This window comes from Falco biarmicus, chromosome 1 (assembly GCF_023638135.1).
Source record: "Falco biarmicus isolate bFalBia1 chromosome 1, bFalBia1.pri, whole genome shotgun sequence".
Classification (NCBI taxonomy): Eukaryota; Metazoa; Chordata; class Aves; order Falconiformes; family Falconidae; genus Falco; species Falco biarmicus.
In genome coordinates this window covers 27,616,527-27,640,062 of record NC_079288.1, presented here as the reverse complement: position 1 = coordinate 27,640,062, position 23,536 = coordinate 27,616,527, and the positions used below count along the sequence as shown (strand labels likewise).

Genomic DNA, 23,536 nt, shown 5'->3' with positions numbered 1-23,536 from the left:
AAACGCATCGGCTACCACCAGCTACTGCAGCGAGCCACATGCCAACAAGGCCTTCGAAGCCCACGCAGGCTGACAAGTTTCTTTAGCTATTTATTAAACTGAACCCACTTTGGCCCAAATACCATTGAAATCCATGACAGAAACTGGCATAGCTGCAGGTTTCCTACTTGCAGAATTTGTGTGTGATAAAAACTTCCCGGTTTTGCTTAGATTCAGCTTTCCTTCATAAAGCACCCTTAGTTAACGCATAATGGGAGGGCCTGAAAAACTTTTCCATTGTTTTATCATATGCAAAACAACCTGATTAAGAGTTACGGAAAAACAAGCGCCTCACCTCACACTGTAGGACAAACTGTTTTCCTCCTTTAATTCTCAGTAAGATACATTTCTTGTCTTTAATTTGTGTTTCTTCAACAGATACTATTTGTTCCATTGTCAGCAGGTTTTGCTGTAGCATTTGCAAAAAAGCAGAGAGATGATGCAAAAAAACCTGTTGCCCATCAAATACAGCCACTACCTAATTTTTCTGGACTAGTCACATAAATCAAGTTATGAACAGTAATAGTCATTACACAAACTTTTCTTTATTTCTGAAGACTGCGTCATGAACTAAAGATAGATTATAAGGTAAGAGAGAAATTGAGCAAGGGGCTTGGTTGCTTCAACAGAGACAACAAAACATAAGCTAAGCAAGCCAGTAATGACAGCATGAAACAAGAATCTACAAGTAGGTGTGTCTACAAACAAAATATTCGCTATCTTCCCTCAAGAGAGGTGCACATAATTTTATATTTTTTCCAAGTATTACTGCTGCTAAAAAAATAAAAAGGACAATCTTACTATTTCAACAAGCTGAAAGGGAATATTTAAGTACTATATACTCACAAAGAAGCAAACATACACAACAGTCTGCAGAAAATCTTTCCCTATAGACTGTAAGAGGACAACAACGTTTTGAAATTCCAAAACCTTATTTAACTAAGTATACAAATGATCTGCCTAGCACGTGATCACAGCTGGACTAAACTAAAGTTACTATAGCATTTTCTTTAAAATAAAATGCTATAGCACTTATGACCTTACCAGTTTATGTTTTTTTGTATAAATAGTCCAGAGGTCCTAAATGAAAAACAGCATCATGAACTACCAAATTCCTTTAAAAACATAACAAAACAAAGTAAACAGGTTTCTCAAGTCAACTTTATGTTTCCTCAGTGCAGCATAGCTACCCATTAACTAAAGCAATACTCAAGGTAAGTTACTCAAATCTACTGGTCATTTACTCGGACAAATCTTTACTTCCACGGGAGGTACGTCCGAGTACGAGTTCTCAGATTTGCCTCAACGTCCACCTGCCTTTCACGCCCCTGAAAGCTCTGCTCTCGGGATTAACCTCACTTACCCGGGACTCTCCTTCCCCTCGCCATTCAAGCCGGTTTGGGAAGAGGTAAAAGTAGCGACGCTGCCACTGAGTCAAGAATGGGTTCCCCAATTTCAGCATGTATCCGTGCATAATACAATCCTTCCCAAGTGCATAATCTATAACAAGAGGAAACATTAGTATGGAAAACAAGGTTCTGCCTAAAAGCATTCTGCGAATGTGCTGTGTTGAGCAGGGACACAGCCCTGAACACAACGTGACTCCGCGTTGCCCTCCCCAGGCTTGCAACAGTGCTTCTATGTGCACAGGCACAGGTAGACCCAATTCTGCCTTAATGACATGAACTCATGTGGCTGCAGTGGAGTAACCAAGAACAGAATTTGGTTCTTAAAAAAGCTATCTAATTAACTATTAAAAGACACATATGTTGCTATCCAAAGTTCAGAGTTTGTGATGCAACATCCTTGTGCAAACAAGTGAAGTTTGCTGCAAATGACCTCCCGCTTTCTTTCTCAGCTTCGTCACGAAATCAAATCCCCCATGTACTTTTCTGAGCATACACAGTAAACAAAAACAATGAAAGGCTGTACACGATAATCTTTAAAAGAGAGTACGAGTACAAAAGGTTTTCCATAACATTATGTCATCATACAGCATTTCAAAACATTAAGAAACACGATACTGACTAAATGAATTCTAACAATTACTGGTGAATGACAGTAATATGAGAGTCTGTTGTGTGAAGCTTCAAACACATGAATTACTATCTAGCAGCAAAAGATGGAGAGAAGTGTATTTGACAGATTACCTTCCTCGTGGCCAAGCTGCTTATTTTTAGCCCTTTTTCTGGCCTCAATTTTATCTGTGTCTGCATTTACTGCATCATAAACAGTTTCTGCTACTTCTTGCTGCCAACGCTCCGATATTACCAGAGGGAAGTTCTTATATAATTCCTGGTCACTATCAAGCAACTTGCAAGAGAAAAACAACATAAAACCCCAACATTTTAATAACTTGTACTGTTCTTATCCCCCATAGTTAATAGTTACCCATGTAACAGTATTATTTTAAAAGATGTATTGAACTCCAACCTTACCAGAACAAACAGGTGCAAACAATAGAAAACACAGATACTACCTGAAGCAAAGATATTCATTTATATACAGAGAACAGGCCACCTGTTCAAAACTTGTTTGATGGCTCTAAAATCCTTAATCAGCATTGTCTCATAATGTTCTCTAGATTTGACATTTAAATAATTACTTAAATGTAAGCAGCAGTATTCCTAACTTTGTTGCATAAAAGCTTCCTCAGCGCAAAAATTCCATTAATAAATGAAAAGATACCTTTTATACAATGTCTTCCATGTTTCCACAGCTTAATTTTACATTCTTTAATAATTAACCTTCAAAATTCAGCAGTGCATGCTGCAGACCTGATTTTCCTGTTATATTGATTCTTTCCTCCCTTAAATGCTTAACTATAGTACTTAAATTGAACTGCACTGAAGGGAACTAAAATGACTGGATCTTCAGGGCAGGACTGTTTGTTGCTTGACGCAACTGCATTCTGGATTTAGCCACAGGGCACTTTGTTTTCCCTATAAAATTATTAAAGGTTTTCATTTGGAGATCAGTTGAAACTCCCTACGGCCAGCCCTCAGTTGCTTCAATTTCTGTCCATCAGTAGAAAAACTAGGGCTTTATTTCTGGCAACAAGACCAAGCAGCATCCTTTGCCCAGCTGGCAGAGCTGCCCCAGGGGAAGGCAGATCCCAGCCAGGGCGCACGCTGGGCAAGCCCAGCAGCTCCGGCAGCTGCAGGAGCGGGGCAGGAGAGCCTGGCTTAATTCTCCTGCAGCCAGGCCAGACACTCCTGGAACAGACATTCTGCTCCTTCTCAGAGATCCACAGTCGTATCACAGTAGGAAAACCCATGGTGGATCTGAAGGCAGAAGACATCTCTGCAATTCTGTACAGGTGGCTTACAGGGACTCCTCATGGCATCGAGTAAGGGGAAAGCCACGGCCATCCACTGCTGGCTTTCCAGTTCATAACCTCAAGAAACACACGTTCACCTCAGTGTCACAGGACACTGCACTATAAATATAATCCACAGGGGCCACGGAGGAGAGCAAGGCACTCAAAACTGGCATCCTCACGGGCAGGGACATCTCCTGACACCTTAATGGAAGCTCCGACTGCAGCTGACTCAGAGGCACAAATTATTCAGTCCCTTGTAAAAGACTGTGACATCCCAGCGAAAGTACAGAGCGAAGAAGCTGTACATGATATCCCTCACTGACTCATGACTTAGAATAAATTTATCTTATAGGCAGCCTGAACAAAGATGGCCTGGAAGTGATCCGGCTATACGATTTACAGGCCTTGCTGAGAACATCTGATCCCCTCACTAAATACAAAGACCACCTGGGATCTCCACATAAAATGTTCCTCTTAATTATGGCATTCCAGAATTGCAGGGAACTGGAATCCTGTTAGACTAACACTGACACTGAAGATGCAGATTTTCTGGGATAAAGAACATCTTGGGTTCTCTGCATTTCTCTTTAAACATGTAAAATCTTTTCTGTGCCAACTTCTGTAATTACAGCAGGTGACACTGACAGATAAGATTGTTTTTAGGCACAGTGAGCACTTAACATTTTTTTTTTTGCTTATAAAGTTGAGAGCAATTAGCTTCTCTCTTGACTTACTTCTGCAATAACAAGAATAAAGTCTGATCTACTGAAGAACTGTACGATACAAATAACAAACGGGACAGACCCAAGACAGGCACCGATTCCCCTGTTGTGTCAAAGTGCCAGGGAGGCTTCAGAAGAGGGGATGTATACGCAGGGTACGTCACACCACTTCCATGCAAGTCAGAAATGGGCTGGGAGCTTTTACTTCTCACTTTTTCATTTACATTGTTTTCATTAGATTTTGCATAATACCAGAAGGTGAAAGTTTCTTTTAACACTTTTCTAACTTACAAGGTTGCTACTATTAATATAAAGTTTGTCCTTTTTAAGAGTGAGGTAACACTTTTAAAATAAGGTGTAGTTCCATTTATCCAAGCTACCAGAAATAAATTACAATTTTTAAAACTACAAACCATTAAGTATTCTTGAAAATATGAGCATTTCCCAAAAGCTGTCTGACCATTTGAAATATTTGCTTTATCATAGAAAACTTTTGATAGGAAGGTAGATTTCAGTCAGTCTAAAAAATAAAACATAAGGATTTGGCAAGCAGCAACAAACCAGCCACTGGCCCAAGCTACCTCTTTCATAACAGCGTGGATTAAGTTTCCAAACTTGAAAGCAATTCCTTGCACATTCAGTAGCCCCTGAGGCAAAGGAATGGCATGTGCACATGAAAAGTTCAGCACAGCAGTCACAGTGCCATTTTCCACCTATCATTTAAACTTGTATACCTTAATGCCTTTAGTGTCCTCTTCATCAAATGACCCAATATCAAAAGCATCTGCTGCATTTACTTCTCCCCGGGGAGGAATAAGTGGTGGAGGATACTAGAAATTAAAAGCAGCATAATTAAAGACAAATTAATGGACGTGTATTTAAATCCATTCTGTGGATATAATCAGCCTCTCTGTTTTTTGCACAAATTACACCAGACTAAGTCCCTTGAAATCAAACTTCAGTGCAAAGCTGTTCTCTGTCCCCCACTCCTTCAATAAATGCTCCCCCACAAATCTGGGGGAAAAAACCCTACAGTTTAGAGACAGCTAAGCAGAAGAAACCATGCAGTTGTATGACCCTGAAAAAATAATAATTTAGTACTACCCATCAGGAAAACTTGCAGTAATGAATATACAGCAGTTTTCATCAACAGTCCTCCACGTATTTGTGCAAGTAAATACCTGTGCTGGGGACCGGAACCCTGAAGTTTTTTGTCCATTACCCATCTAGGCTTATTTTCCTTTTACTGCTTTACTAAGTTAGCGAGGGTCACTATCTTAATCCTTTACCTTCTGTAAATAGACTTGCTGCCAATCAATGCCTTTGAAGAATGGATGTTCTTTTACTTCTTGTGCACTGCAAAAGAGAAGTAACTGAAGTCAACAAGCTGAAGGGGTTTTTCAAATGTATTGGAGAAATATAAAGCCTTCAAAGGTCACGTTTCTGTCCCTTGAAAACATCCGTGAAATGCTCTTTTTCTCATCGTGGGGGGCAGGGGGGGGAGAAGTCTTCTTAAGTAAACAAGAGAAGAGAATACTTTCATGTGGAAACACTAGAAATAGTGCTGTAGGTCTGGCAGGCAATCACTCTTGTTTTGCTATGGTATTCCATCATTTCAAACAACAAACAATGCTTGTCTGTTGTCAGATTTCATACACTACTTTTAAGTAACGAGCTTACTCCACACCATTTCCTATTATACATATTTTATGGCAAAACAAGCAATTACTCGATAGGCCCAAGGCTCAAAAACAATCTCAGGTCATTATCATAGAGGGCTCCATGATAAAAAAGCCCTCTGAACATCTCACTAGAATTAGAGCCAGCCCAAGTCTCACGTGTGACTGTCAATTAACTGTTGCCACATATTGCCAATGGTTTCTCAACAGTTATTTACTCCTCTCACGGTTTTCTCTCCCAGTCTCATGGGAGGCACACACTGGCTTCTGAACAGGTGATAACAGCAATCTCAGCCAGCAGCCAGAAGCAAGGTAAGCGTGGCAGGAGCAAGCAGTGTTTTGTAGTCAATGAACAAAAAACCACCACTTTCTTTAGCATCATGAAATGAAACTGGCACATCTGAAAACAGAGGCAACCCAAAATGAAGCAAGTATTCACAGCTTTCTGTGCTTGGTGGTTCTAGGATTGGGGGTTTTTGTCTGTCATTTGCTCGTATCATTACAGATACAATACAAGCAATAAATTTTAATGATAGGGATGTCAGAGTCAAGTAATATGACTTCATCGCAAAACAGATCAGGCAAAAACATAAAAACAAGACAGGGATGAAAAGTATGAACACCACTCAACATAAGCCTGACTGTGGAGAACTCGGGGGAAGTCTTTAACAAACATAAATTGTCCAAAAATTTGTCCAAACCAAAAGGAAGCTGAAATATAATACCATGCAAAAGCAATTTTTAATGTTCTCTTTCCAAAATTAAAATAATCACAACAGGAGGCAGGTTTTTACTTGAAATGAATTCATTCATTTACAGAGAAGTGGAAATTTTTAAAGGCAGTGGTCCAAGGAGAAGATAACACCTACCTTCTTCCTTGGCATCCAAGTCTCTTGCTAACATCCCGTTGCAGGAGCCCTTCCAAAAGGGACTTCAGTTCAGGAGAAAATGAATCTGGTAGCTCCACATTCTATGAAAAAAGTAGTATAAAAAGAGACATTTAATTATAGAAGTAGCATGATCTGCTTTCCCCGCACAGAAAAGCAGCTTTTCTTTGATAGTGTTTGTAAACAACCCTCCCATGTGTAAATACAGCTTTCTCAGCAAGCAGGCTATGGAGTTCCAGTTTTTAGAGGAAATGGGAGTTTACTCAACAAGAGGAATGTAACTGCAACTGTCACCAGGATCCTTACCACGGTGAGCGTCATCCGGTCGATCTCATGCTTATCTTTGGTTTTGTGCTGTCTGAAAGGACTGTGACTGTAGAAATAAGAAAATGCACTAATAAATGTAATGCCATAACATATCAGTTTACTTCAGCTGTGGCAACCCCAGGAAAGAGTTTAGCATTCTCCTAGTCCCATGCTTCCACCTCATCAATCCTGTCCTGCAGAAGAATACAACAAGTAGTAAAATATTTAGCATTCACAACAAAAAATGAGACTTCACACACTAGCATACTGTGGCTACTCACTACCTCAAAAGTGTCAATGTTCAATCTCTCGCAACTTTGCTCTCTTTTGGTACTACAAAGACCTGCACTGCTTTGCAAGAAACTTTATCCTTTCTGTTCTCAGTGTAATTGCATGTGGTGAACATAAAAATCAAATTCAGAGGAAAGTAACCATTCAATTTCTTTAAAGACTACACACAGACATCCCTGAGGATTACCAAACTCTGGGAAATCTGACCTAGTTAGTCCATATAAAGGCAGGCAGAAGGTTAGTTAATTCTTAAATGCAGTGATCCGTCCTTCAAGATGGTGTTTCAAATACCTTACTCATTACATCTATGCCTCCCAAAACCCAGAAACATTTCATCTAACAAGAAAATCCTGAACAGCTATCACAACACAGATATTTACAAATATTGACCTATATATGGAAACTGAGTACACCCACAGAACTTACCTCTCATCAATATGGAAAGAATAAAGGAAGACCTTCAAGTAAGGAGATGAAACAGAAGGTAATCACAGATACCACAGCATTAGTGACTGGGAAAATATTTGATGATATCTGGTAAATTATCAGCTTTAACCCTTTCCTGCTTTATAAGTGGTTTGAGTTTGAATTTCTCCTTTTAGCTACAGAAGACCTTAGAATATCACAGATTTATTATGTAGTACTTAAACGGCAGCATTAAAGAAAGCAGAAACATTTTAGTATGAGATTTTTTAAAATTCGATTTAGAATATATTCCCTGTTTCTTAAGTTTTCTTCAAAACCTTGAGGGTACAATATTTTTCAACATTACAATGTTATTTACTTATAAATACATTAATTAGCTATTATAAAACATTTTGTCTTGCCACATGGCAGTGTGTACTACCTGGTTTCAACTGGGGACCTGCTACTCAAGAGTTATTTCCCCTTTACCCTCAAAAACTTTCCTCATTAATGGATCTGATGGAGAGACCAGGATTTCCTTTTTTCTGTTTTTAAGCATGATAGGTAAGAAGGCAAAAGTAAGTGTCTAACATACAGCCTCGCGTACTTTGACTACAAGGTTCTGAATAGATCAGGGAAGCAAATGACTCACTGGGGACTTATGGGCAGATTTTATGCCAGACTAAATTTACTAAACACCAAGAAATGGCACCATGTGCCCAACCCTTGTTTTGGGATGTGCGTTGTTTAATTGGCTTCAGAACATATGAGGAAGGATAGTGCACAATGAATAATGCTCTGGCTTCTGGCCGACCACTGATACCACCCCACAGATCTCTGTCGGGAAGAATCACAGCCCGTAAAGACTGAGATCTCCCCACCCCACAAGCCTGAGTTTCCATGGTAAATGGGATCATTTGCCCCTAGGTGCTAGTTCTTCCATCACACAACTTCAATCCTGTGAAGGAAGAACGACACCAGAGTCAGTCAGATGCGCTACTCCTCTGTGCCCAAGTGACTCAAAAGGAAAAGGCCTCAAAAGAAAAGACGAGGAGCCCGCAGTGGCCCTGCGTATGAAAGATGCTCTCCCTCCTCCCAGCAAACCCAGACCACCATGTTTCAGAATTCTTCCATGAGTGATTAGAGAGACAGAGTACTGCTCAGCTGCATGATGCTGTCTGTACTAACAAATACTTCTCTTTGGCAATTTAAACAAGGTTTCTTTCCTTATTTGCACACTCATATTTGATCTATTTTGTGAACAATTAATGTTAAATTGATATAGCTCTGTATCTCAATTCAGAAGTCGCACGCTTACCTTCCTTTGCACAGTGTCTGGGATAGAGGTAAGAGCTTAAAATTAGTTATGTACAAGGACACAGGATGATCTGACTAACGATCAGTCTTTACAGAGAATCACTCCGAAAATATTAGGTTTCTTCTGTATTGCCATTAACAACGAGGATGCTATTTTCAACAAACACTTGCCAAGTCAGTGCTTACTGACTGATTAAACCCGTAATATTAATAAATTCTATCTAGCCACATAAGTTTACTGAGAGGGCAAATTACAGCTGACAAAGCTGTAATTAGTATATACTTTTGTACACCCATACGATAACAGGCCAGATTCAGCAAATGCAAGCACCCACACATCATAACTTACACAAAGACTACAGAAGGGAAGACTGAGTATTGTGTAAAAAGGGAACAATGCAGCAGAGAGTTTCACCAGAACAGCAGGTCTTTAGCACAAAATGCAAGTCCGTAATTTAACAGGACTGCTAGTGTATTTAAGCAATGAATAACATTGTATCATTTAAAAGACTAACAGTTGCCAAGGGATGAGTAAATTGCCTATAGGTATAAGTCAAAAGAGTGGCTAGGGCATCTGCTTTCCTCACTGCCCCACACCTGTACCTACTAAAGGAAGCAGGGTTTTTGTTTTATTTGTTTTGGAAGCAAAAAGAGCCTGTTTTAGTCTCACGTGCAGATGGGTCTATATCACAGAGATGGCAGTAAGATAGCATTGTAGATAATATGCAGTATGTTACATATTAGGTGTTTCAAACGACAGACAATGATGAGGCCCAGCCTGAAAAAAAAAGGCACATGGGACATAAAACTTCACTCACCCTCTTAGAAGCTTGAAAAGCATGCAGCCTAATGAGAACCAGTCTGCACTGCTGTCGTATGCTGTTCCCTTCTGGAGCACCTCAGGAGCCATGTATCCATGGGTACCGCTGAGAAGCAGAAAAGGACAAAATCTTGGTTACAACCAGAACTATCGTTGAAAGAAATAAATAATAATTAAAAATCAATTTTCTCAATACGACAACCTAATTTAAAAATAATTAATTTTGAACATAATTTTATTTTGCTTTTTCTTTGGCCACACACACACGCACATTTTTGTTTGTGTCTATCTACTGAGAAGATACCTTAAAACATGAACAACAGAAATGCTTAAGAAAAATGAAGCAGCTACAGCGAGGCTTAGCAGAATCAGTACAGGGGTCAGCAAGGAGCCTTCTGCCTAAGAGCGAAAGGCAAGAGAGGTGGAAAGGTTGTGTATTCTGTCCGCTCCGCTTACAGGAAAGACAGACACCAGGACACAGTCAGGGCTCCTGCTATTACAAGGCCAGATCTCTCCAGCCCTGGGACCTGCAAAACCGAGACCTGCTCCCACCCACCACCCCAGGAACAGGGCGAGCACAGCTGGCTCATGCTCTCATGATGTACTTCATGTGTCTCCTTCCAGCTAACATGTGCCAGATTTAACAACAGGACACCTCCAGAAGTCATCACTGGTCACCAACAGAAAGTAGTCACCACATACTGCTTTTACCCTTGATATAATTGGAACATACGAACTTTTTCCTGAAGCTTTCCTTTTTGCGTAAATTCTGAGATTAGATCAGGGCAAATGAGGATCTGAGAATAAAATGTGCCAGATAAGATGTGGAATCCACACACAACCCAAGACATTCAGATCCCAGTTATGACCTCATGCCAACAGGCAGAAAGGAACACAATTTCCCTCCAGTTCTCCAAAGATCCAGAAAGAGAAAGACACAAAAAATCCTGTTTTTTAGTTGGGTTTGGAATATTTAATTATCTGTTTAGGACAATAAAAACAATCTGGTGTTTAACTCAGGTTCTTATCTTCTCTGAACAGTGAATCATCTTGAAATAATGTGTCATCTTCCAGGCATGCCTACACATCAGCTGCTACAACCGCGCAGGAAAACAGGAGGGGACTGAAAAACCTTATTAGAGTATCCAGTTTATAAAGCAAGCCTGTGCCACACAAGTGTTACTTTATTCCTCTAGGCAAAGTTAAATTACAAAGACACATAAAGGACAGACTTAGCCATAACTGCATGTGCAGCAAAGCTCCCATACATAATACTTACACACTAGCATGTGGCTTCTTTTTGGAAAAATCACAAGCCAGCCCAAGGTCTGATATCCTCACGTGCCCATGTTCATCCAACAAGATATTTGCAGGCTACATGGACACAGAAAGGTTACTGTTTGGTATTTTCCGGTTGACAAAACTACAGATTCTCAGAGCACAGTAACTCAAGCATCAATAACATCAATACTCTCTAGTAAATGCCACCTTTTTTTTTTTTTTGTCAATGTAACAGACACTTTCCAGATAAAATCTACATTCTAACAGAGCTCTACCATCTCCACAGATTATGAAATACTGAAGAATAACAGAGAGAAAAAACAGGCAAGGTTTGAAACAGAAAGCACATGAAAGAATAAATCCATTTCAGTCTCAAGCCCCCACTGCTTTTGGTTCTTTCACAGAAGGGTCTGTGTATGCCTGTTACATCCTTTATTTGCAGTCTACACTCTGTATTCCCTGTGCAGACTTTTTTCCCCACTTCTGCTGTCCCTTGGCTCACAGACACCCATCTCAGGGCAGTCCTCAGCTGCCCAGTTGTCAGTTAAACACCCTTGACCAACTTTTCCTATTGGTCTCCCATCACAAACACTCCTCCTTCAGGGCTCTCAGAAATACATTGTCCTCTCTAAATTAATAGTGTCGTTAAGATGGTGAGATCATTAATACTGCACAGCATTTATTCTGACCCCAAGGAAGCACCTCCCAGGCCCATTCAACTGGATAACAGCACAGATTAGGACTATTTTGAAAAATTACTAGAAAAATCAGCCAAAGACAAGCAATCTGTATTCTTCTCAAGAAAAGGTTTCAGGTAAGATAATTCATTTAATTTATCAGTAGATCTGGATTATTTGCTGCTATCTAACAACCACCTGTGGGAATGCAGTCACCATGTTAATGATTACCTTTAGGTCTCTGTATACAACAAAGCGATTGTGCATGTGTTCTAAACCCAGGATGATTTCAGTAGCATAAAATCTCATTTCTTTTTCAGAAAACACTCCGTGCTGGGAGAGGTGGTAGTGCAAATCTCCTCCTAAAATTAGATGAATTGAGATGTAATTAAAAGAACAGTAAAATCCTGCCTCACAGGCAGACGGTATGACGTTGTGTGGGACAGCATAGCATTTGTATAGGTTCTTATAACCTGTGCAGCACACAGAGACCCAGACCTACCCTCTGCAAGTACATGTGGTGACAAAATACCGGAGAAAATAAATAAATCTGATCCATCTGAAACTTCATTTAAAAAATACATTTGCTCCATATACATTTGCATTCAATGACCAATCCAGCAACTGAGTCTTAATGCAAAGGCTAGGATTTCCACAGCAAGTAAAATGCAGCCACAGACATAGGTTTCTGGATAAATGAATAAATTAGCATATAGAACAGCCCAGGTTGGGATGGAATGTGAAAGGTCATCTGGGCCAAAATATTCAAATATTCACGCTGGGGATGTTTTCACACCTTCCTAGTCAAAGAACAGACAAAACACAATGTCACTCTGTGAGCTAATCCACACCACCAACACATCAAATTGTGAATATTCCTAGAAAACTGTTTCTGATCAAGCTACAGATTTAAAATAATCAACCAGTTACTTGAATTTGACCGACAGCTTCGATTTTAATGCAAATCTTCACTTGTGAAACACCAAAGCCTACAGGATATGAGTTCTATTTCTCAATTAAACTTCCAGCTTTGCAACATGGTACACACAGATGTATCCAGCATCTTTAGATGCTTACTGCAGGACCACATTTGGAGTTTGAGCATGAGTCCTGGAAGTGCTGAGCATCATCAGCAAGTAAGGGCACTGCAGTATCTTCTTTCTCTTAACTCTGTCGATTCCCCTCTGTGTGTTCTCACAAGAGCTATGCTAAGCATTCCAGGTATCATTTCATTCCTTTGAGGAATACTTCCCCCATCAATTTTCTTTGCAGAGCTCTTTTATTTTTACTCTGAAAGCTGTGTCCCTGATCTCCTCGTAAATTTCTACCCATGACTATAATTTCCTTAAGCTTCCAGCCTTGTATACCCTTTGACATCTTTATTTAAGTGTGTTATAAGGTAACAAACATTTTCCAGTCTCTTCTACAATTCCCTGGTTTAGATCCTGGTTTACCCCTCCTGCTCGCAGGCTGATGCTTCACACCTCAGATTATTTTTCCCTCATTCTCCTTATGATCTCAGCAAGTCCTCCTGCCAATATTTCTGTCATGTTATAATCATCTGCATGAGTCTTGCTTACCATTCATCAGGTCCAGAATGAAACAGAGCTTGTCAGGGGTGTGGAAGGCATAGGTCATACACACTATAAAAGGACAGTCCTAAAAGGAAAGGAGCAAAGAGTTCATCTCAGACAATAAGCAAAGTACTTCTTAGGAAAGCTAAAAATACATGTGATGTTCTTCCCATTATTTTTGCCAACATTCATAATAATTTTCTAAAGCTATTTGTGTACTAACCTACATACTGGGTTGTTTCACTTCCAGTTTAGACACCTTAGATTTTGCTATCTCATTTCAATAAAAAAATTAGAAAAGCTATGAGGAGCCAAAGGCTTAAAAAAATGCAGGTAGCATCTCTATCTTCTAAAGACTTGCACCTACAGCAGCTAGAAATATTCTAAAAATATTTACCTGAGTTTACACTAGACTTACATGAAAGATACAGCAAAGCTAAACCTTTAGGCCAGCTGAGAAAAAAAATTAAAGCTGTTCCCCTGACATGTGAAGGATACACACTATTTCTCACAATTGCATGGTGAACGTTCAGCCATCGGAACGCTGACCAAGAACATGAGTCACGTCACATACAAAAACCCAGAGGAAAGAAAAATTTCATCCCCACCTATACATTAAATGCAGCTATACCAGTAAGACCCTGAACATGCTGCTGCATTGCCCCTGCAGAGAGGTGACAGCCAGGCCTTCTGCCACCCACCGCTGCCCTTCAGCTCCCCAGCAGCATTTGCAACAGATAGTTAAAAGGAACATAAATACACTAGGAAGGAAATCACAACTCGGATGCGTATGCAATGCACGAGAAGCAAGAACAGCAAGGTCCACATGATGCAAAATGCAGAAAGAGTGCGCTGGGTGCAGATTTAAGAACGTCGTTGCAGAGCGGCCAGGGCAGGGATGGATTACATTCCCACCTCCTGACACACCTGAACCCTAATGCAGATGTTTAAGACAAGCAGCCATAAAAAATACAGCTGGACAAACACCTCTTTACTGCCACTGATCTCTTCAGTGTGCTGGCACCTCTGCAACACAGCAGAAAGTTGGCAGACCTTTCTCTCTTCGTTAGGCTTATATTGGATGCAAGCGGCTAATTGACGGGGGTGGCTACTACTCTGTTGACCCCTTCTGCAAAGCCATATGAAACCAGGGCTGCCTGCAAGGAAAACCTAAATAACGGCTGTGCTATCAAAACACCCCATAGCACCAAAAGACAACGGTCTGACCCCAAAGCGTGGAGGCCAACAGGAAGATGAACCAAGACAAGCTTAACTGCTGACGAGCAAGGACGGCACTGGAGGAAGCATGAATGTGCCCTGGTGTGACTTAAACAATGTGTTAATTATTGCAGTATTGATAGTGAAAGCTCTGGGAATCTCTATCAGGAACTGGTTTCCTTCCCAATTTAGAAGCAGCAAAACACGGCGGCCTTGGGCAAAGCGGGGGCCGTGGGGGCTGCCTCAGGGGGCTGCCTCGCCGGCCTGGCCGGGCGGAAAGGGAGGGGATGGACACCGGCCCCCCCGGGACAGGTCAAGTCCGTTCATACTTCCACAAGGCAAAGCCACACAAGGTTACAACAGAAAGCTTTATCTACTTGACTGCAACCCCCAGTGATTCCCATGCCCCTGCTGTAGCGTTCAAACCTGTGTTTTATTGCATGCAGTATATATTATAAATTCTGTGTATATTGTATTTATTGTGCAAATACTAATTCCAAAGGCACCCCCTGCAGAACACAGGCACATGTCTGAAACACCCTGCACAACATGCACGAAAAATGCCTGATTGCTAAACAGTCCTGGAAATACAGAGACTGTAGGCAAGGCAGTAAGGCATCTAACAAAAGACACTACATCTCCTTACGAACTCTGTATTGCTCCTAACTACAGACTGTTGTAGTCACCACTTAGCTTCAGAACAAAAGCTTTAGTAGAATTATTAACTTAATTTTCTGAATCAACTAGATAATTCAGAAGTGTCCCCGAGTGGGCTTCCTAAAACTTCAGAGCAATCTAATTACTCAGAAGGATTTAGTGTTAGAATTTAAACACCATACACAGAAAAATAAAAGGGTGTTTCTATACCAGAACATAACATGCCCATATTTTTACGGATCTCATTTTTTAAAAGAAAAGAAATCTGCATGTGCAACTGTGAATGCATAATTCATTTTTGTGTAAGCCTTCCTCATTTAATCACTACCTTCTCATCGTTTAACAGAGAGAAGGAATTGTAGTACTGTGATATTTTTCTGACGCAAAAACCACTGCAAAAGACTACTTTCCAGCACAGAAATAAAACAAACCTATAGGCACTTTTTTTAAATGAAACATACAGCAATAAATCAAATTTCCCAAGATAATATTACTTTCCTGCAATCAAACTTCTGGTCTGAAAAAAAAAAGTGACAGTATGACAATGTGTGAACTAAGAATAGTTCGGAAACAGTTCCTTTACATCCAAACAATCCTGGATTAAGTCCAAAAAATATGCTGAAGACAAATGAGTGGTAATAAATTATGTGGAAGGTAAAAAAAATAATCATAATAACTATACAAAATTGTAGGAATGTAGTTTTAAAGATGTTAGCACACTAACAATTACTTTAGGAGGAAACCTTTGACTGTGACTCCTTCCCATAACCCGAGCACCCGGCTTTAGAGCAGACCCTAGAAATGACACCAAAAAGATAAAAACCTGTTCATGCTGTAGAGCAGCTGTGCAGCACTTCTTACTAAAGGGGAGCTCGCTCTGATGGGTCTCGCTCGGAGAGATGTACAAGTCAAGGCTTAAAACACCAAGCTGCTATCTGCCATTCCCAGATATTCCTTCAAGTGACTATCAAGATTTGGGAAAAGATTCCATTTTTGAGTGAAATCGAGACTCCTACAAATCTCGGTACACGTGAAAACAAAATACCTGTTCCTCTCAAAAGAGCCCAACTTGATTTATTATCTCCGATGTTTTATTGTTCACTTTTGCTGTACCTCCTATTTATCATCCCTTGGAGGGAACCTTGCATCCAGTCATTAGTCAAATTATCTCAAAAAGAGCTGAGTAAGACAGCTTAACTGCCTCTTTTTTTTTTTCTAGAACAAGAGAACTGGAAGACACAGTGGAGCGGAGGCACAGCCCTGCAAGGCTCCTGGTCCTGCAGCAGCCTGCTGGAACTACTACCTCCTGACTGCCAGGAAAAGATTTATTAAATAACCACTTCCTACCACAAACAGCACCTTTTGGCAGTTTGGTTTTATACAGCCTGCCAGCAGCGATGGTCTCAGCGATTTCAGTGTTCAATTTTTGAACAAAAGTTAGGCAAATATTGGCTATTACAGAAAATATTTTTTTCTTCTTTTAACAGAAAGTAGAGTATTTTCCCAACAGTGCTACCTTCTAAGAACTGCAAAATGCATTTCCAGCCTCCAGACTGAACATCTTTATGGGAGAGAAAGACAATGCCTGTATCTTGCAGGAGAGGAAACACAAACCTCAGCCACAGTTGGTTACACCAACAGCCAGCGACAAAGTCAATATACCCATGGCAAATCCAAGCAATGCTGAGCCCAAGTTTTCTATTAATTAGGCCAACCCAAGCAGTTCCCTCTGCTCTGTAGAGGTGTCTGTCATACTTCTGAGCTGTAACATTACCATGAAAAGTTATTCTCACAACACAGCCATGACGTACTCAAATTTGGGAGCTCTCTACTCAAGAAGTAGTTGTGAATGCCAAAATTTGAGGTGGATTAACAAAAATGATTACACAAACGTATGTGTAATCTGCACAGCTGTTACTATGCATTTTGCAGAGACATCTGGATTCCCTGTTAAATGACTAATTGTGCTATGATGAACTTCCCAGTTCCATTTTGTTGCGGGCAGCACATCAATCCTGTTCATTCAAACCTAAGAGCTTATATTCAGGAATGAAATGAATTATCTTACCCTACCACTTTCAAACCTATTTAATTCTGCATATTCAGAATGCTTCAGCATCTCTTGCACTGGCAGGTGTACCTAACCTGAATGGGTCACATTTTGTATAAAATCTCTCTTTTCAAACTCTTCCTCAAATTTCTGAGAATCTAAAAGAAGTTACACTCTAATGAGCTGATAATCCTTCACAAAAAACACCAAATGGTCTCCTTGCTTCTTTGTTGCTAAATGACTAGCTACGTGCTATCATATAAGAAATCTGGCTCCACCATTAGCATCCTTGCGAATAATTTTGTTTTCGAATTGCTAGACATGAAAATTCACATTCAGTACTGGAGCAACAGTATCACAAATTAAAGTTAATAGGAGAATTATTATTAATTATCGTTATGGCGAGATGGCCGTCAGTCTCTTCTCCCAGATAACAGGTGAGAGAAGAAGAGGAAACGGCCTCAAGGTGCACCAAGCGAGGTTTAGATGGGATATTAGGAAAAAAAAATTCACTGAAAGGACGGTCAGGCATTGCAACAGGCTGCCAGGGATGAGGTGGAGTTACCATCCCTGAAGGTGTTTAAAAGATGTGTAAATGAGGCACTTAGGGACATGGTTTAGTGGTGGGCTTGGCAGTGCTGGGTTAACGGTTGGACTCAATGATCTTCAAGGTCTTTTCCAACCAGAACGATTCTATGAGTCTATAATCTATACAGTTCTTGTTTCTGAGAATAAAGCACAGCCTATGCTCTCTCCCATTTTGCAAGCCAAAGCAGTAATCCTCCTGCACCACAGACAGTACGCTACTTGCACACCAGTTGTGCAAGCCTATAACAAAACCACATGCCAATTCCTTCCCATGCTTTAACTGCACTGGGAAAAGGGGACGTGCAAACCAAGTATTTAATTCCTACATCACAGCAGTCACGAGGAAATTTAACCTTTTTACCAACATCACATGTAACCATGGTGATACAAGCCGATTGTCAAGTTTTGTTGAATGAGGGCAGCATACGCGGTAGGCTCTGGCACTTCAAAGCCTGCTCTGAAGCTGTCCGAGTGCAACTCACTGCGGCTGCTGCCCAGCTCCTCTTCTGCTGGTAACATGACGTGGTCTGGTGAAACCAGTGCCCATCGGGTTGCTTTTTATGCACATTAGTGATACTCCTAGTTTAAATAGACTTGTATGCTAAAGGGGCAGACTTATTTGGTACACCTTGATAGGTACTCAGCTAAAGCATATGAAAAAAAAAAAGGAAAAATTGGATAAGCTAATATCAAAGTCACAGGAAAGGGAGGGCGAACAGGTAACTGAAGTTCTTCTCTGAACTAGCACTCTATATACTACAAAAGTAGTACATAACTATAGCAGAAAAGGGAATTATTTTACAAGACAGCCTAATGTTTTGGGTAAGTTTCAGATAAAAATACTAGAAAAAAGAATATATACAAAACCACAAACGGAGGGGGAGAGAATCAATTACCTAAGAAATGGGAACCTCCTCAAGCCTCTTTAGCCGAGACACTCACTTGTGTAAGCACCCAAACTGAAAAACAAGCTTGCTTTTCAATTTTTCTTTCAGACACATTACTAGAACCAGGGGGAAGGTTCCAGGGGGGTTTAATTTTGCGTGTCACACAGCCAAATAGATAGAATATGTATTATATGTAACAGCCTTTATATTATATGCAAAGAAAAAAAAAAAAAAAGGAAAAGAATAACAAATCAATGATACTTACCCCTGTGCTGACAAGAGACAGCATAATTCTTTCATTTAAGGCTAATGTTTCTCCTTGCTTCATCTTGATTCTCTTCTTATCTAAACATTTCATTGCATACCTGAAAATATTAACCATGCAGAAAAAGCATCAGAAAAAGTTTCCTCCTATGCTCAGTATTATTCAGTAGCAGTTATGCCATGCATATTTACAGTACAAGCTCTTTAAAGACTTAAACCCGGTACTAAAACCATCATTACACGACTAAACAAGGAAACCTCAAAAATCTCCTCAAGTTAAAACATTTTCAACAGAAGCCTCCTAACAGAGAAATGTGCTTTAACAAGTAATTCTGCATTTGAGCAACCACGGTCATACAGGAATTATGTACCATACATTCAGTTCTTAATACCTACAAGCAAGGATTTGCCATATGAATTAAGTAACAGACTCTATTACAGTTCCATTTAATTCTAACAGTTTCAGCTCTGCCAGGAAAGCAATATCTTGAACACATGCTGAGTTTTATGGGTATTTTTTTAAGTTTTCTTTCTACTCAAAAAAGGTCAGATATACACAGGAAAGCTTTTTTAATTTTCTACCGTCTGTATTACATAAACTAATAAAATTTTGCTCAAAAAAGAATGTTACCCCTAACAACCATCAAACGAGAGCAGGATATAATATAGTCTGGATATTTTTTCAAGATGTTAGGTGAGCCCACTATTAGACAACAGCAAGAAGGACACGTGTGCTCCTGCACAGAAGATTTCTAGACATGGGCAACCACGGATTTTTAGGCCACCGGTTTTAAAATACGCTCAGGAAAACACCACGTTACAGCCCTGCATCAATGCTAATCAACTGCCTACACTGTGACAGCTCTGTACAGAAACAGGGCCTCCTGTCACCTTCGCCTTGCACTCCCTAAAAAAGCCACGTCATTCCTTGACATGCAAGTGTTGTGAGTGGGGGAAGAGTGAGCGTGAACATACTGGAATTTTAAGCTTCCAAAACAAGGAATATATTCACAGCACGTGCCCTTGCTGAGGACTCTGTAAATGACGACTATAAATAACATTTTACATGCTACCCTTTATTTATGCTTTGACACCGCTGATCAAAGCAATGACTGGGGCCATTGAAGGCTTGTCCAAGTCAAGTATCTCGATATCTACGTGCTCAAAAAGCACAGCTACCCCTCCCCCTTCGGACTGCTTTCTGCATGGTACTTCTGGCCCCTGTCAAATGTCCTTGAAGGAGGTGATGTGAAAGAAGCCTCAGGTGTGTCTTTGTGGGTTAGTGAAACACCGATGGCATTTACCTTCGAGGGGTGGCTTCCCAAGCTCCTTGCAGGCAGTAAGTGCAGCAGAGGCAGCCATCTAGAGTGGACGGGATCTGGATTAGGGATGGGTAAACAGGTTTGGATTAAGAAAGAACTAAACCAAACCTCTACCCAGAAACTGAACCGAATCTAAAGGTTTGCTTCAAATTTGAAAAAGGTTGGTTTTCCCACATTTCGCTTCCCTTTACTCTATTTAAAAATACTCTGATAAAAACTGTCCTTTGCTTCACTTGCTAGTCCCAAGGTTTATCCACCTCCTGCCAGAGTAAAACTCAGACATCAAAACGACTTGGGATCTGAGAGCTACCGCTTCAGGGTGGACAACTACTTAGTGTGGCTCAAGGTAAATAAAATGTTTATTTTTGTACATGGACAAATTGACAAGTTGTACATGGACAAAAAAGTATCAAAGCAAGAATAAAGACAGCATTGTTAGTGATAGTATTAATATAAATACTTGAAGTCACTGCAAAAACACTGAGCATGATTGCAACATTAAGATGTCTTCCACTTGTTAATAGCTTAGAAGTTTATTATTATCAAGGATGCCAAGCACACACGACTGCCAGTGAAGCCAGCTGTAATTGCAGAGACTTGGCACTTCAAACACGCCATGCTTACTTAGAAGAGAATTGTTTAAGGATGGTCCCTGGACTAAAACTGTTAGGAAAAAAGTGAGATGAAAGGGGTTGGGTGGGGTGTAAATAAATAAACACACAGATAAATATTGAGAACAGTTTGTTGAATCAATGCCTAGGTGTTCAAAACAGAACACAATGTGCCTAGAAATTGAAATCTGATCAGAAGAAGTGTGTGAATAGTAAGTCCAGAAAAAGAAAAGAAAAAACCCACAGAGGGATGATCTTGGAGTTCCCACTGAGAGCTCTGTTAAACAGAAGTTCAACACTGGAACTATAATCTTCCAAACATAAGCAAGGGTCACTGCTTTTGCCAGTGAAACGTGCTCAGCAGGGCAGAAACGTATGCAATTACACAAATCTGGAACACCACATTCAGAATCTGCCCAGGCACAACCCTGAGGTCATGTTCCTGTGTCATCCTCCGACCCTTCATCAGCACCAGCTACGTGATGCGCTTTGTGGCGAGAAGAACAACCTTCACCAGACAAGAGGCAACACCTCGCACAATCACCACGGTTTCCACAAGAACATCGTTCTGCACTGTCAGGCTCTGATCCAGGAAATCATTTAAGCACATACTTAATTTTAAACACATGTGCAGTTTCCATTAATTTTGACAAGACCATTTAAATGAAGGATGTGCTTAAGAGCTCTGCTAGACTGAAGCTCCACTGCATGGCACGTAACACGATCAAATATCAAACTAAACTTAATGATGATCCAGAAATCAGAACCTCTTGGGATAAAATTTAATTCAAAGAACTACACAGTTATGCGACACTGCTTTCCAGTGATTTTGTAAGAAATTATTGGAAGGATTTCCTTACTAGTTCAGAGTTTACAACTACCTCTAAAATAAACTGTGTGTATATATACTCACATTTTTCCAGTGTCTGCTTTTCTGCAACCATACACTTCACCAAATCCCCCTCTTCCTATTATTCTATGTACACTAAAATCATTCATGGTCAGCTGTAAACGCAAAACAAAACAAAACAAAACCAGACTTCATTTTTCAGCATTCAAAAACTCACTGTAAAAAAAATTTAAGTAATCTATTAATGTGTTAAGATACTTAACTACTGTAATTTATATAGCACTTGTTGTTTTGGAAAAAGGAGCCCCTTAGTGTTTATATTTCAGCGAACGTGCAAGGACTACAGTCCGAAGTATAAAGAGGACGGATGGGACTGCCGCTGGCAAAACCTGTCAGTCCCAGTGAGGTTACAGAGCGCTGTCACCGAGCACTGCAGGGGGACAGAAGCAGAGGCCGGGGTAAGGGGTGCTGGGGATGGCAGAACTGTAGGGGGGAAAAGGAGACAGAGGGCGTTGGGGGCTGTTAAAGAGCAGCAATACTGGCAGTTCAGGTTTTTTCAGCTATTATAAAAATCAAAAGCTCTTAACCCCAGACGGGCAGAAGGGACGTCCAGAAAGGAATCGTTAGGACTGTACATCTAAGAATAGAAGAGCAGAGAGGTAACGTTCACCGTACTCCTTAATAAGACCTTTTCAGAAGCAGTATTCAAAAGCCAACATATTTCTTTCCTGTATCAGCCTTTGACAAGATAAATACACTCGCAAGTACTTACATGAATATTTAGTTCTACATTTTTCCATTGACAAAATCTAGTAAACTTGTCACTGTGGAAAAAGAAGTTTAAAAGTTGTCTGAGACTACTGTGTAAAGTATTATAGTAAATGTCAAGACTCTTGATATTTAAAATAAAGTTTGTGCTAGGGCGTGTTGCAATACTTAGTAAATGATAGCCTTCCTTTCAAACAACTGTAATCTTACCCCCACCAAGAAAAACAATTTCTAGGCAGTGCACACTTAATATTTTACACCCTTACAAGAGAAGGATATCAGATAACTTCATTTCTGTAATGGTAAGTGCTCAGTATGTTCTTGCAGCTCTCTTTCAGATGGTTTTTAATCTTTAAAAACAACTAAGTTTGGAACTAGCAAGCATTTAAATTACATAAAGAGAAAGATAATTATAAGAAAACAGAGGCAGCTTGATTTACGTTAATGAACCTCCGTATACTCCAAGGAATGCTTTAAACTCATTTTATCTTCAAATAGGAAAAACATCAATAATACCACAAGCTGTTGCCAAAAACAATGGTTTGCCATTTCTACATGAATAATTAAGTATTTGATTTTCAGAGCAAGAAATACCAGTTCTATGGAGGCATTTTCACATTTCAGCTTGGTTGCAGAACACCAACAAACCATTTCACACAGTGTATTTGGCTGCTGCTGGACGAGAGCCATGCTTTACAGTCCCTGCACGCAAGAGCAGCTCCCTTAAGGCTAAGGGGGCTGCTCAGCTGAACCAGGTCTATGCCTAGTCTTTACTAGACCATTCCTGCTGAATTGCAAGGTGTCCAGACACTACCCAGAACGACTGGGTCTCTCAGTCACACGCACAAGAGAGTTATTCATGGGAATATCCCCTAAGATGAGGATAACAATATCCTCATGAGGATACTCCCATATGAGGATATCCCCATAAGATGAGGGTAAGAATCAGATTCTCTTACTCTCCTAAGAGGATATCCCATAAGAATATCCCCCAGAACACA

General features: G+C 40.2%; 1 protein-coding gene across 2 annotated transcripts in view; it reads right to left on the bottom strand.

The window, feature by feature from the left end:
- Nucleotides 1-23,536, bottom strand: part of GRK3 (G protein-coupled receptor kinase 3) — a 76,409-nt gene that overhangs the window by 7,649 nt on the left and 45,224 nt on the right. Inside the window, exons 7-21 of one of the 2 annotated variants that reach the window (XM_056326694.1) lie at nucleotides 22,540-22,591; nucleotides 21,831-21,922; nucleotides 18,986-19,085; nucleotides 13,327-13,405; nucleotides 11,978-12,108; nucleotides 11,068-11,162; nucleotides 9,787-9,894; nucleotides 6,956-7,022; nucleotides 6,632-6,732; nucleotides 5,373-5,439; nucleotides 4,818-4,913; nucleotides 2,190-2,352; nucleotides 1,403-1,539; nucleotides 1,084-1,119; nucleotides 335-448 (exon numbers count right to left, since the gene is read on the bottom strand). In XM_056326694.1, coding sequence (XP_056182669.1) covers nucleotides 335-448; nucleotides 1,084-1,119; nucleotides 1,403-1,539; nucleotides 2,190-2,352; nucleotides 4,818-4,913; nucleotides 5,373-5,439; nucleotides 6,632-6,732; nucleotides 6,956-7,022; nucleotides 9,787-9,894; nucleotides 11,068-11,162; nucleotides 11,978-12,108; nucleotides 13,327-13,405; nucleotides 18,986-19,085; nucleotides 21,831-21,922; nucleotides 22,540-22,591 — 1,438 coding nt within the window. The remainder of the gene's footprint in view (nucleotides 1-334; nucleotides 449-1,083; nucleotides 1,120-1,402; nucleotides 1,540-2,189; nucleotides 2,353-4,817; nucleotides 4,914-5,372; nucleotides 5,440-6,631; nucleotides 6,733-6,955; nucleotides 7,023-9,786; nucleotides 9,895-11,067; nucleotides 11,163-11,977; nucleotides 12,109-13,326; nucleotides 13,406-18,985; nucleotides 19,086-21,830; nucleotides 21,923-22,539; nucleotides 22,592-23,536) is intronic. The other variant, XM_056326695.1, reaches the window with a different exon arrangement.